At 59.8% G+C, this 10,722-nt stretch overlaps 1 protein-coding gene across 3 annotated transcripts; it reads right to left on the minus strand.

The window, feature by feature from the left end:
• Nucleotides 1-51: 51 nt before the first annotated feature.
• PPP1R1B (protein phosphatase 1 regulatory inhibitor subunit 1B) lies at nucleotides 52-9,315 on the minus strand. Of its 3 annotated transcripts, XM_059378973.1 has the most exons (8): nucleotides 9,176-9,315; nucleotides 8,650-8,830; nucleotides 6,850-6,910; nucleotides 6,502-6,524; nucleotides 6,033-6,111; nucleotides 2,602-2,808; nucleotides 958-1,077; nucleotides 52-871 (listed from the first exon to the last, which is right to left on the minus strand). In XM_059378973.1, the coding sequence occupies exons 2-8, from the start codon at nucleotides 8,728-8,730 to the stop codon at nucleotides 822-824; spliced, it is 621 nt and encodes a 206-aa protein (XP_059234956.1). In that variant the 5' UTR covers nucleotides 8,731-8,830; nucleotides 9,176-9,315; the 3' UTR covers nucleotides 52-821. The 3 variants fall into 3 exon arrangements, with proteins under 3 accessions (XP_059234956.1, XP_059234958.1, XP_059234955.1); XM_059378975.1 differs by lacking the exon at nucleotides 9,176-9,315 and having other exon boundaries at nucleotides 6,033-6,108; nucleotides 8,650-9,169; XM_059378972.1 differs by lacking the exon at nucleotides 9,176-9,315 and having other exon boundaries at nucleotides 8,650-9,169.
• Between the last annotated feature and the right edge of the window lie 1,407 nt (nucleotides 9,316-10,722).

Consider the following 10,722-nt stretch of genomic DNA (forward strand, 5'->3'; position numbering starts at 1 on the left):
CGTCTTCCCCTCCTCCCTCTCCTTTTACCTGAAAGAGAAGTCTCAGCACGGTTATTTACAAAGATTTATTTATTACGGCACAGAAATGGTTCAGGCCTGGAGTCAGGGACGAGGGGAAGGGGGCAGAGCAGCTGGAGGACAAGGAGAACCTGGCTTCCCCACCGTGCGCCCCCCTAAGGACATATACTAGGCGGCATTCCTGGCATCAAAGCACAAACAAAACGCAACAAAGCAGCCTCTGCTAGTCCATCTTCCAGGCACCCAGGCTGGGGAGCAGGGGTGATAAAGGGAAGATTTCTAAAATGATGAGGTTGAGGAGAAGGATGCCTGAATCCTGGGCCCTGGTAGAAGACAGAGAGGGGTGGTAACTTGAAATCCCCCATAGGAGAGGGGATGGAGAAGGGTCTAAGGGCACCTACAGGTTCTCAGTACCCTCTTTCCCCAGATCTTAGGGTCCTGCCCTGTGGGTTTTCTGTGCCCAGGAGAAGGGTCTGGGGAGTAGAATTGTGAAAGATAAACCTTTGCCCCCAACCCTTACCAGATTATCCACTGCAAACTCTCTCACATCCCGCCTCCCTCTGGGTAAATGGAGGAATGACTGGCAGGGGTAGGCATCAGGCAGCAAGTGCCCAGGGACTCTGGGCATCAGCCAAAGGTGGGCAAACAAGCAAACACAGACCAGCCTTAAGTCTTCTAGAAGTCAGAAGCCACAGCCCTAGCGAGTGAGGGGGAAGGATACAGAATAGGGTGGGGACAGAGCGGGTTTCTGGGGAACAGCAATGCCCCCTCCACTTCCTTCTGAGCGATGCGAGGACGGTTGCCTATGTGCCAGGCTCAGGGTGGGCGGGGCGCTGTGGCTCCTCCCCAGGCTCTGCAAGGCAAGCGGAGGGAGTCAGGGTTGGCCACGCCTACAAAAATCCCAGCCCCGCCTCCCCATCCGCCACCACCACGCCTCACCATTTAGTGCCAGATCTTCCACTTGTTCCTTGGAGCTTCCATCTCTCTGGGGCTCATCCAGAGGGGGTGGGCGCTCCCAGGGTCCTTCCAGACCCTGGCCACAAGCTGTCTTCTGCCCAGCTGGGAATGGGAATGAAGGGATAAGAACACAGACTCTAAGTATCCGTTCAGCAGCCCTCCTGGAGCGTGAGCGGAGCCTAATGGCTGAGGCTAAGCTTTCTGAGGGCATCATGGTATGATGGAGAGAACGCTGGACTAAGAATGCTGTCCCTGGGCGCCTGGGTGGCTCAGTGGGTTAAGCCGCTGCCTTCGGCTCAGGTCATGATCTCAGGGTCCTGGGATCCAGTCCCACATCGGGCTCTCTGATAGGCAGGGAGCCTGCTTCCCTTCCTCTCTCTCTCTGCCTGCCTCTCTGTCTACTTGTGATCTCTCTCTGTCAAATAAATAAATAAAAATCTTAAAAAAAAAAAAAAAAAAAAAAAGAATGCTGTCCCAGTGACTAGCTATGTGAGTTCGATAAGTCAGTTACTACCTCTCTGAAGGGGATGGTGAGAAGGAAATTGCATAGATTATCTTAAATAAGAGACTAGTTAATATGCTGACCAGACCAAACCCGCAGTCTGGGAGTGGTGGTGATCAATATCTCTCCTTGGTAATCTTGCCATTTGACCCTCTGCCCTGCTGCTTTTCCAGAAGGAAGGTCTGCTCTTGCTTCCTCTCGACCTGTCCTAAGGGTCTCACCGGGGAGTTCACTCAACTTCTACCTAAAGCTTTTGCTCCAGTGTTGATCCCCCACTGCCAGAGATAGAGGGGGTCCAAACCATTTTGTTTGGGTGCAAGGGCTGGACACTGCAAGCAGGGGTGGTCGAATGTTTCTCATCCCCATAAATAATAGGACCAGAAAGTTTAACATGCACCGGGAGGGATAGATAGGGCACAGCTTTCCATAGCTAAGCATGGAAAACACAGCTATGGGAGGGGCAGAGATCTTTCTGCTGCCTAGGAATTCTCTGGGCCTTGGGACCCTCCGTGGAGATTTCTGGGTCTGGGGCCTCTAGCTCTGAGGTCTTTTGTGTAGGTCTTAGGTCCCTTCTGGACCCCTCTCTTACCTCGCAGTTGGAGTTGAAACGCAGAATCCCAGATTCTTCATCTAGACACTAGAGGGCACCCTCTCACCACCCCCACCCCCTCACCCCAGCCCAGGAAATAAAAGGGGGAGAAACAGCCTCCTGTGGAGGACTTAGGAACCTGCTCTTTGCCTCCCAGCAGAAACCACATCCTACGTTTAAAAATGCAGGAAATGGGGACATTGGACCCTTTTAGTTTTCTATCCCTGCATCTCCTGTAGCCCCTCACGGCCATGGCCGGGAAGTCTTTTCTTGGGTCTAGCCTCAAACCTCATGTGGCCTTGCCGTAATCCTCAAGGAAGAGAGGAATTACTGGGGACGACTTGATCAGGAGAGGAACAGGATCAGGATGGGAGCAGCCCAGATATCCAGTAGAGCACCTTGTGGGTGGGTGGGAGGATGGGGAGGCCCTCGCCGTGCGATGGCGGTTTACATGTATGAAAAGCTATGAACTGGGAGGGGTGCCCCAGGACACTCAGGGAGGACCCCACCAGGCTTCCCCACCCCCTCAGCTTACCAGGCCCCCTGCTACTCTTCAGGATTTCAGCCTGGCTGTCCTCCTCCTCTTCCTCCTCTTCGTCATCGTCCTCCTCCTCCTCCTCGTCTTCCTCTCTTGGGTAGCCCAGCTCCCGCAGCTCCCCCAGCTCATCTTCCTCCTCGGAGGCCTGGTTCTCGCCCAGGTTGCTGATGGACTGCAGGTGCGACTCAGCAATGCGCTGCACGGCTGGCACATGGGGCCCCGGGAAGGCAGGGGTGAGCCCGGCCGACCGGGGGCCCATGGCGCTGGAGAGGCACGTGGCCTGGTGCATGGCTAACTCACTCAGGGGTCTAGTTCAAAAGCTAAAGGTCACAGGTCAGTCTTGCTGGTGGCCAGACCAGGACAGAAGCAGCAGGGGGTAGACCCTTAATTGCGCTTGGCTCCTAAGCTGTCCTGTGAGGCAGACCTTCTTGGAGGCTGGCACCAGGGGGCCCCCCCAGAACCACAGGGTACCAAGCCAGACAAGACCAGGCAGGTAGAGCAGCAGCTTAACATTCCGTGGCTGGGATGCTTGCTTCTCCAAGGACCCGGTACTGGAGACTGTGTCCACTAGTTACAGCCCCGGCTAGAAGGCCCAGGACCCGTGGGCCCAGGGCCTGTGGGCTTTGTCCCTCTCAGTTTCTAGTGGAGGGTCCAGACTGCCTAGGGCTCATTGCCTACCCCGATCCTGCTGGGCTTGGTCCCCACCTCCTCGCACTGCCCCTGTCAGAGGTGCCACTCCACACATCTCTGCCCCAGGTGCTGAGCTGGGAACAATTCGGAGACGGAGGACAGAACAGTTTACAGCCCGTCAAGTTGGTGCCTGGGGATGTGGCGTGCTCAGACGCAGCCCCCACAATCTTGACCCACATCCCCAAGCTTCCAGCTCCCTCTGTGGTGACCTAGAAAGCAGCAAACACCACCCACCCCCCCAACACCAGCAAGGCCTGCTGGGATAGGAAAGGAACAGTGTGGGCAGCTGAGGAGAAGTTTCCAAAAGATGTAAAGGCCCAGGGGCTTAGGAGAAAGGGGCCAGGGCTGGGGGATTCTAGGGGAATGGCAGGGGTTGAGGGGATGCTGTGAGGAGTGTCTGGGGCAGAAGCAACAGGGGACTGGGGGTGGGGCAAGGGGGGAGACTTCAGAGCCCTCCGGTAGCAGACCTCACAGCTCACAGACAGGAGCTGACAAGCTAGGGGCTGCGGTTGCTACAGCTCCTTCTCGGGTGGCAGGCAGGCCCTCCCCTCAGAAAGCCCAGACTGGGAGGGCCAGGCTGGAAACCTCCGGTGCAACGAACAGGGCACCACACTCCTGCCAACTTGGGACAGGCACAGAGGGCGCATTGTGTGGGCCCGCTGCCCTGCCCTGCCCCAGGCTCCCAGCCCAGTGCCTCCCGCGGGCTCTGGGCAAACTACCCAGGCAATAAAAATGCAATAGATCGCCCTGCCCTGGCCTTGGGGACGCGGCAGAGCATCACCTTGAGCCAAGTGAGAGCCTGGCCTTGGAGAGTCCCCCTCAAGCCAAGACCCCGGTGTTGTCCACCCTCCCCTGGAACCCTTGGCTTCTCCCCTTACAAACCCCCAACCCTGCCAGGAGATTTCCCTTGCCTGGAAAGGGGCTAAGGCCTGCAAAATCGGGTTCTCCAGGTACAGAAGGGTCCTCTGAGGGTTGGGGGGCAGGGCGGAGAGGAGGTGGCTGCTCCAGCAACCGCCCTCTCCCCTTCCCCCAATCAGGGGAGGAGAGTTTAGTTCCTGAGCCACAGTGACAATAGGTATGCGGAGCCCACCCATGCTGTCACCCCGTGTGCCTCCCTCGCACCTCGCCTCCCATTGTGCCTCTCCAGTCTCCCCCTCACCCTTGGCTGTCTTCTTCTCTGGCTCATTTCTGGGGTCCTGGACTCCAAGTCTGGAGCCCAACCCAAGCTCCCCTTTCAAAGCTAGACTGTCTCCAGCACAGCCCCCAGAATGCCCTGCCTCTCCCAACACAGACCCTGCTAAGGGGTGGCCCAAAGGAGCAATGAGGGGGAGCCCATTTCTAGCCCTGGCAGGGTACTCAGGAAGTCCATCCTCTTTACCCCAGCCTTCTGCCCCAAGCTCATGACCGAGAGTCCAAGGCACAGTTCTGGCCCCTCACATCCACTCAGCCCTCCTCAGCCCAAAGTAGGGAGGAAAGAGAGAAACTTCTTTTCTCTCCTGAGAAGATGCCACCACCTCCCTCAGGGGCTGGCCTTCCCCCACAACGCTCAGGTGGGAAGTCCTTCCTGGTGCTGTACCCACTGCCCACATGCTGTCCCTTCCTCTTTCTGTCCTAGGGGGAAGAGAAAATGAACTTGCCCTTCTCCCTTCTCCTCCTACCCTCTCTTCTCTGCTCCTAACCCTGGCAGGCAGGAAGACAGGTAGGCTGACAGGTGCACCTGTTGACCTTGGCTGGTGCTGGGAACTCATTAAACCCACCCCAGAGGGAGCTCCCAGCACACCCTTCCGGTCTCCTCCCTCTGTGGAAGGAGAGGGCTGGCCAGGCAGGAAGAGCCTCAGGCCAGAGCTGAGATGGGGGTGGGAAGGCATTCTTTGGCTAAGTTAGGAAGAGACCTTCCCCAGGCCCCCAGCTCCAAGCTCTCTCCTCCAGGTGTAGGTTCCCCAGCTTCCCCGTGAGAAGCCAAGTCTCCAGACGGACTCTAAAGACTCCCTGCAATTTCACACTGCCTCCCCTGTGCACATTTCCTTTCCTCTTCCTAGAATGCCTTTCCACGCCTTGTCTGCCTGTCGAATCCCAACTCATCCTTCAAATCCAGGCTTAACCTTCCTCTCCTCTGTAATTCGCCCACCACCCCTTGAAGCAAAAGGCCCCAGGAGGGCGAGGGTCAAATCTGACTCCTCCCATCTTGCCCAGTGCCCACCTGTGAGGCCTGGCACACACTAGGTGTCCTCTAAGTGCGTGCTCTAGGAATGACTTGTGTTTCAATATAGAAACGAGAAGCAGGATCAAGGAGGAACCAGTCTGCTGACCTTGCAAATGTTCTTCCAGTGGGAGAAGGGAGCAAGGGCTGCACCTGGAAAAGGTCATGTTTGGGGGGGGGGATGCGGGGGGGGGGGGAGGGGGGGGGGGGGGGGGACAGGTGGTCTGGCACACATTTGCAAAGAGGAGGTAGAGAGCTGTATCTCTTTATGTTGATGATACTTGTTATTTCAGGCCAGTCCCCTCTTTTCTTTCAACCCCACAACCTGATTTGGAGGCCCTCAGCCACCCCTTTCAGCCCCTGAGCCCCTTCTTTACAAGGCCAAGTTAAGAAAGATCTGGTCCCTAAGTAGTGGTGGGGCTACAAGACAATCCCTCCCCATTGATAAAAGCTCAACATTTCACCTCCCTCCCCCCAGTGTCAGCCTGGTTCCTGGGTGAAGGAGCCAACCAGACTGATGGGTGGGGGGGGATAGTACCTTTCAGCGAAGGGGGTGTGTAGGCACATGGGTTGGGTCTCTTCGACTTGAGGTGGTGGCCCTCTCCTGAGGCTCTCTGCTGGGGTAAGTGCCAGGTTACACAGGCTCACCAGAGGCCCCTCCCTTCACTCCTTCTCCACTCCATCCCACCCTGGCAGCCCAGGCCACCCACAACTGCTCTGGTCCAGCCAGGCTGCCCTGTTGCTTTGGTTGGGGCAGGGCGGGGGGTTCTTCCATAAGTTGTGGTCTGGCTCAGGGCAGAATCCAGGGTTCTGGAGGCCCAGCTCGAGTCTGAGCAGAGGAGAGACAAGGTCTCGGAAGTCTGTTCCAGTGGGACCCTGGCACCAGGCCCTCTTACCAAGGTGCCAGTGGATATCCTAATGTGTCCTCTGGGAGGCACCCTGTGTTAGTTGGGAGGAATCCTGTCCAGCCCACCACAAAGGGCTCCCAGGGGCCCTTGGAAACTCACCTGGTGAGGGGAGGCCTCCTCCTCTGAGGGAGGCCATGAATGAACCAAGGAAAACCGAAGGAAGAAGAGAGAAGACGGGGAGGAAAGGGAAGAGAGAAAGAGAATCTGAATTACTTTCCCCAAAGGCTCAAGCTCTGGGGAAAGGGAAAGTGTGCCCTTTCCTTCTGGGTGTTGGAAGGTGCCTGGGCAATAAATGAACCCAGCAGAGTTGGGCTCCCAGACCTCACCCCCTCCCCCTCATCTTCTGCTCCGTCTCCTACTCTTGGGACTTTGGCAAGGGCCCTGAGAAGGTATCAGAGCTAGGGTGGGGCAAGGGCTGGGGCAGCGGGGAAGGGGGGAAGGGCCCACCTGGCGAGGAGTGCTCTGAGAGCCGGAACAGCATAGCAGGGGTTGGCCTCCTGCGCCGGATCTAAGGAGATGGAGAAAGAGGTGGGGCGAGGGGGAGGGGAGCAGGACAGACACCTGCACCCCCCCTCCACAGGCAGCGGGGAACAGTGCTTTGAAATCCCCAGGGTGCCTTTGAATCAAAGACTGTCAGAGCTGAAAGGAACTCTATAGTTCACCCAACCCCCTCATTTGAGAGGTGAAAACCCAGGGCTCCAAGAGCTAAGGGCTCAAGGCCACCCAGCTCGCAGTGGCAGAGAAAGAAGAAAAGCCCATCGCTGACTCCTAGTCCATGCTTGTCCCACTCCATGGCTTTTCCAGAATGGGCATCTCCCTTTCCACCTTCACTTTCAAGGAGGCCTGTCCTCTCCTGCTTTTCCAGATGTCAATCCTCAGGAACCAGAAGCTGGCTGTGGGAGATGCCCTGTGGGCCGTGGCACCCACCTGTCCCCACCCACCTAAGGTCAGCTCAAGGGCTCCAAAGAAACCGGATCCTGCCACAGAGGGAGGCTGAGTCTGGGCAAGGCAGACACCTGCAACCCCACACTGAGGCTCAGGTGTGGGCCTGAGCCCCAGACCCACCCAGTCGGGGAGGCATCCCTGGAAGGCTGCGTCTGGGTCTCTCTAGCAGTGTCTCTCAAAGGCTGAAAAACTCTTGGCCCAGTGCTCATAAAAAAACAAAAAGTTGCCCTCCTTGGTACGTGAGGCAAGCTGAAGAGTGAGAGGGTGCGGTGGGGGGGGCACTGAGCTCTCCCAGTACCTGCCCCCCCAACTTGGCAATCAGACCAACTGTCAGTTAATTAGGTCCTCTCCAAGCTCCAGGGAAATGCACAAAGAGAACCAGGTGAATGAAGCTGAAACTGCCACCGCTCCCCCCCCCCCCCCCCCCCCCCCCCCCCCCCCCCCACCACCCCCCCCCCCCCCCCCCCCCCCCCCCCCCCCGCCGCGGGGCTCTCCAAACTGCCCTCCAGATCCAAAGCTGCTTAGACCCAGGACCCAGACCTCCCCTTCCCCCATGGCCTCCCCTCTCCCCGAAGAATGACTTGTCTCCACTCTCACTGCTCTGCTGGGTGTCAGTCGCAGCTCAGCAACAAGTGAACACGCTACTTTTTGGGGGGGGGGGGAGCGGAGGCCCTCTTCTCCTCTGTCCACTCCCACCACTGCTGCAGGCGCCTCGACCCCCAGGAAGGCTCTCCAGAGAACTCAGTACTCTGTGAAGGGGTCTGGCTTCTGTGATGACTGGTGCCCCCCAACCCCATGTTGTGGTTCTGGATAGTGCCCGGCAGCAGAAGGAGGTCAGAACAAGGCTTTCGCGGCCCGGCCCAGGCACACACGGTGGGGCCACAGAGGCGGCAGAGCCCGGGACCCGCAAGGCGGAGGCCCGTTCTGTACCGTGGGTCAGGGCACCACGCGTCTCACTTCCGATCGACTCCGTCTGGGGCCAGGGCGCCGCGGTCCCCGGGGCAGCCTCGGTCAGGAGGACACCGTGCAGGGTCCAAAGCACAGTCTCCCCACCCGGGGTTGGCCCGGAACGGCCAGGCCCCCCAGCGCTCGCCGCACAGCAGTCTGCGGCCCGGTGAAAAAGTTGCCGGAGTCCTCAGCGAACTTCACGCGCTGCCCCGCGCCCCCGCGTGTCCGAGATGGACGGAGCCTCTCCCGTCTTCCCCCACCCCCAAGCCGGTCGGGCCCCGGCAGCGCCCCGCGGCCAGAGGAGCCCGCGGTGTGTTGAGGGGCGCTGCCGGGGGTGGAGCCCGATCCCCTTACCATCTCCACCTGGCGGGGGTCTAGCTGGCTGGGGGGCGCAGGCACCGAGAACTGGATCTTCTTGCGGTCCTTGGGGTCCATGGCGGGCGGGGTGGCCGGCGGGGCTGGGGGTCTCGGGGTCCCGGGCTGCGGTCCCGACTCGGCTTCCCCGCGCTGCTCCGGGCGCAGCGGCGAGCGCTGGCTGTGCGCGGCGAGGGGGAGGCGAGCGGCTCACGCTCAGATAAAAATACCGCGCGCCGCGAGGGGAGGGCGCGCGAGCAGGAGGGGGTCGCGCCGGCTCCGAGCGCCCCCGACTCTCGGCTCTCGGGCTCGCTCGCCGCGCGGGCCGCGCTGGTCCCCGGGAGCCTGCAGCCTGGGCTCCCGGCTCGCCCGCTCCGGGTCTCTGCCCCTCTCCCCGAGTCTCGCCTCTCCCTCCTTCCCTCGCTCTCCCTGAGGGTCTCCGTGGGTGTCTCCGCCTTCCTCTCTCTCCCTCCCTTCCTCTGCCTGCGCCTCTGTCTCAGCCTGGCTCCGTCCCTCCAGGTCTTACCCTCTGGCCCCAGCCTTGGGGGTCCCCTGCCAGTCCCCTCCGCCTGGGACAGGCGCCCGGGGGCTGGGTGGGAGGGCCCAGCGGGAAGTGGCCAATGAGCGCCGAGAACCGTGTTCTCCGCGGGCTGGGAGAGGGGGGTGCGGAGTGTGCGCCAGGACCCGGGGAGCGGGCTGGGGGCCCCCTGGCGTCTCCCGAGAACTTGAAGCTGCATTATTGATGGAGTCCAGCGGGGAGGATGATGGAGGGGGAGGCCGGGGCGGGGCGGGGGGGCCGTCGGGGGGGGGGAGGAGAGGGGCAGCGGGGAGACAGGACTCTGGCCTTAACCCCTTCGTGGCCTGGGTCCTCGGAGTTTCGCGAGGAGGCCTGAGAGGTCCTCGAGAAACTACCACCAGCATGTCACGCTGTGAATGGGGGTGTCCTAGAGAGCCAGAGAGTGTGAAAGAGCGGGTGTGTGTAGGAGGACACGTGTCAGTCATCATGCCAGGGAGTGTATAAGTGCCGGGGCCCTGTGGTGCCTGTAGCTAGGAGCTCGTGTGTGGGGGGTGGGGTGGGGGGTTCGTGTGGCATGAGTGTGTGTGAGTCTATGTGAGTAAGTGTGTCAGAGTGTCAAAGATGCGGGTGTGAGTGGCAGGGTGTGGGAAGGCTGTGTGCTGGGGGAGGGTGTGGGTGTGGGGGAGGATGTCAGAGGCTGTCAAGGTGATGGGCTGGCGTGTGGCAGCTTGCTGGTGGGGGGGTGGGGGTGGAGGGGCTGTATCCACAGCTCTAGCCCATGCGGAAGAGGGAGATGAGGTTGTGGTCCTGGGGGGCGGGGGAGAGGGAATATGTCCCTGCCCTGATGTACCCTGGGGTCACGTGTCTCCTGCCTTTTCTCCCCAGATCTAAAGTGGGTGGGGGGAGCCGAGCCAGCCCAGGGGGACAGAGTTGGGGGGCTGTCTGTACCAGTACACGTGCCATCACGTGTGTGAGTTTGGTGCGTTCAGGAACAGAGCTGGGGGGAGAGGTGAGTGTGCTCATTTCTGAGGTGTGAGCTTCTCTCTCTTTGCAGAGGTGTCTGTGTGTGTCTCTGGAGGGGGAGAAGGAGGAGCTGGCCCTGTGGGATAGTGTCCCTGTTTATGTGTACAGGCCCGCAGTATATCTGCAGGCCTATGGGAGAGCACAGAAACGCTTCTCCTTAGCTCCAAGAGGGAGCATGTGTAGACGTGCACATAAGAGTGCGTCTTCCTGGGGCTCTATTTGTGTTGGCTGTCTTCTCTGCTGGTCACGCTCAGACCTGGAACAGCCAGGAGCACGCCCCTGCCCCACCCCCTCTCTCCACTTTTCCACTCCTAGCCCCAGCATGCTGGGTCCTTGGCAGTAGGAAGCAAGAGAACAGAGAAGTCTCCTGGAAATGGGGTCAAGGGCATGGTGTTGTACCCCAGAGTGACCCAGAGGGAAGCAGGAGAGCAGAGCTTGGCTTAGAGGAGCTGGGAGTCCTGGCCACTCAGTTCCACTTCTCCCAACCCCAGGCCTGGTTCAAATCCCACTGTGTTTGTCGACAAATATGTTTG

The sequence above is a fragment of the Mustela nigripes genome, chromosome 16 (assembly GCF_022355385.1).
Source record: "Mustela nigripes isolate SB6536 chromosome 16, MUSNIG.SB6536, whole genome shotgun sequence".
Lineage (NCBI taxonomy): Eukaryota > Metazoa > Chordata > Mammalia > Carnivora > Mustelidae > Mustela > Mustela nigripes.

What these genes read in the sequence shown, in the direction of transcription:
- PPP1R1B (XM_059378973.1), bottom strand. Translation starts at nt 8,730, where the DNA reads ATGGACCCCAAGGACCGCAAGAAGATCCAGTTCTCGGTGCCTGCGCCC. An exon ending in CACACCCCCTTCGCTGAAAG is followed by an intron (nt 2,809 to 6,032) that starts GTACTATCCCCC and finishes CCCATGTGCCAG; the next exon opens with CCGTGCAGCGCATTGCTGAG. An exon ending in GAAGAGTAGCAGGGGGCCTG is followed by an intron (nt 1,078 to 2,601) that starts GTAAGCTGAGGG and finishes TCCCATTCCCAG; the next exon opens with CTGGGCAGAAGACAGCTTGT.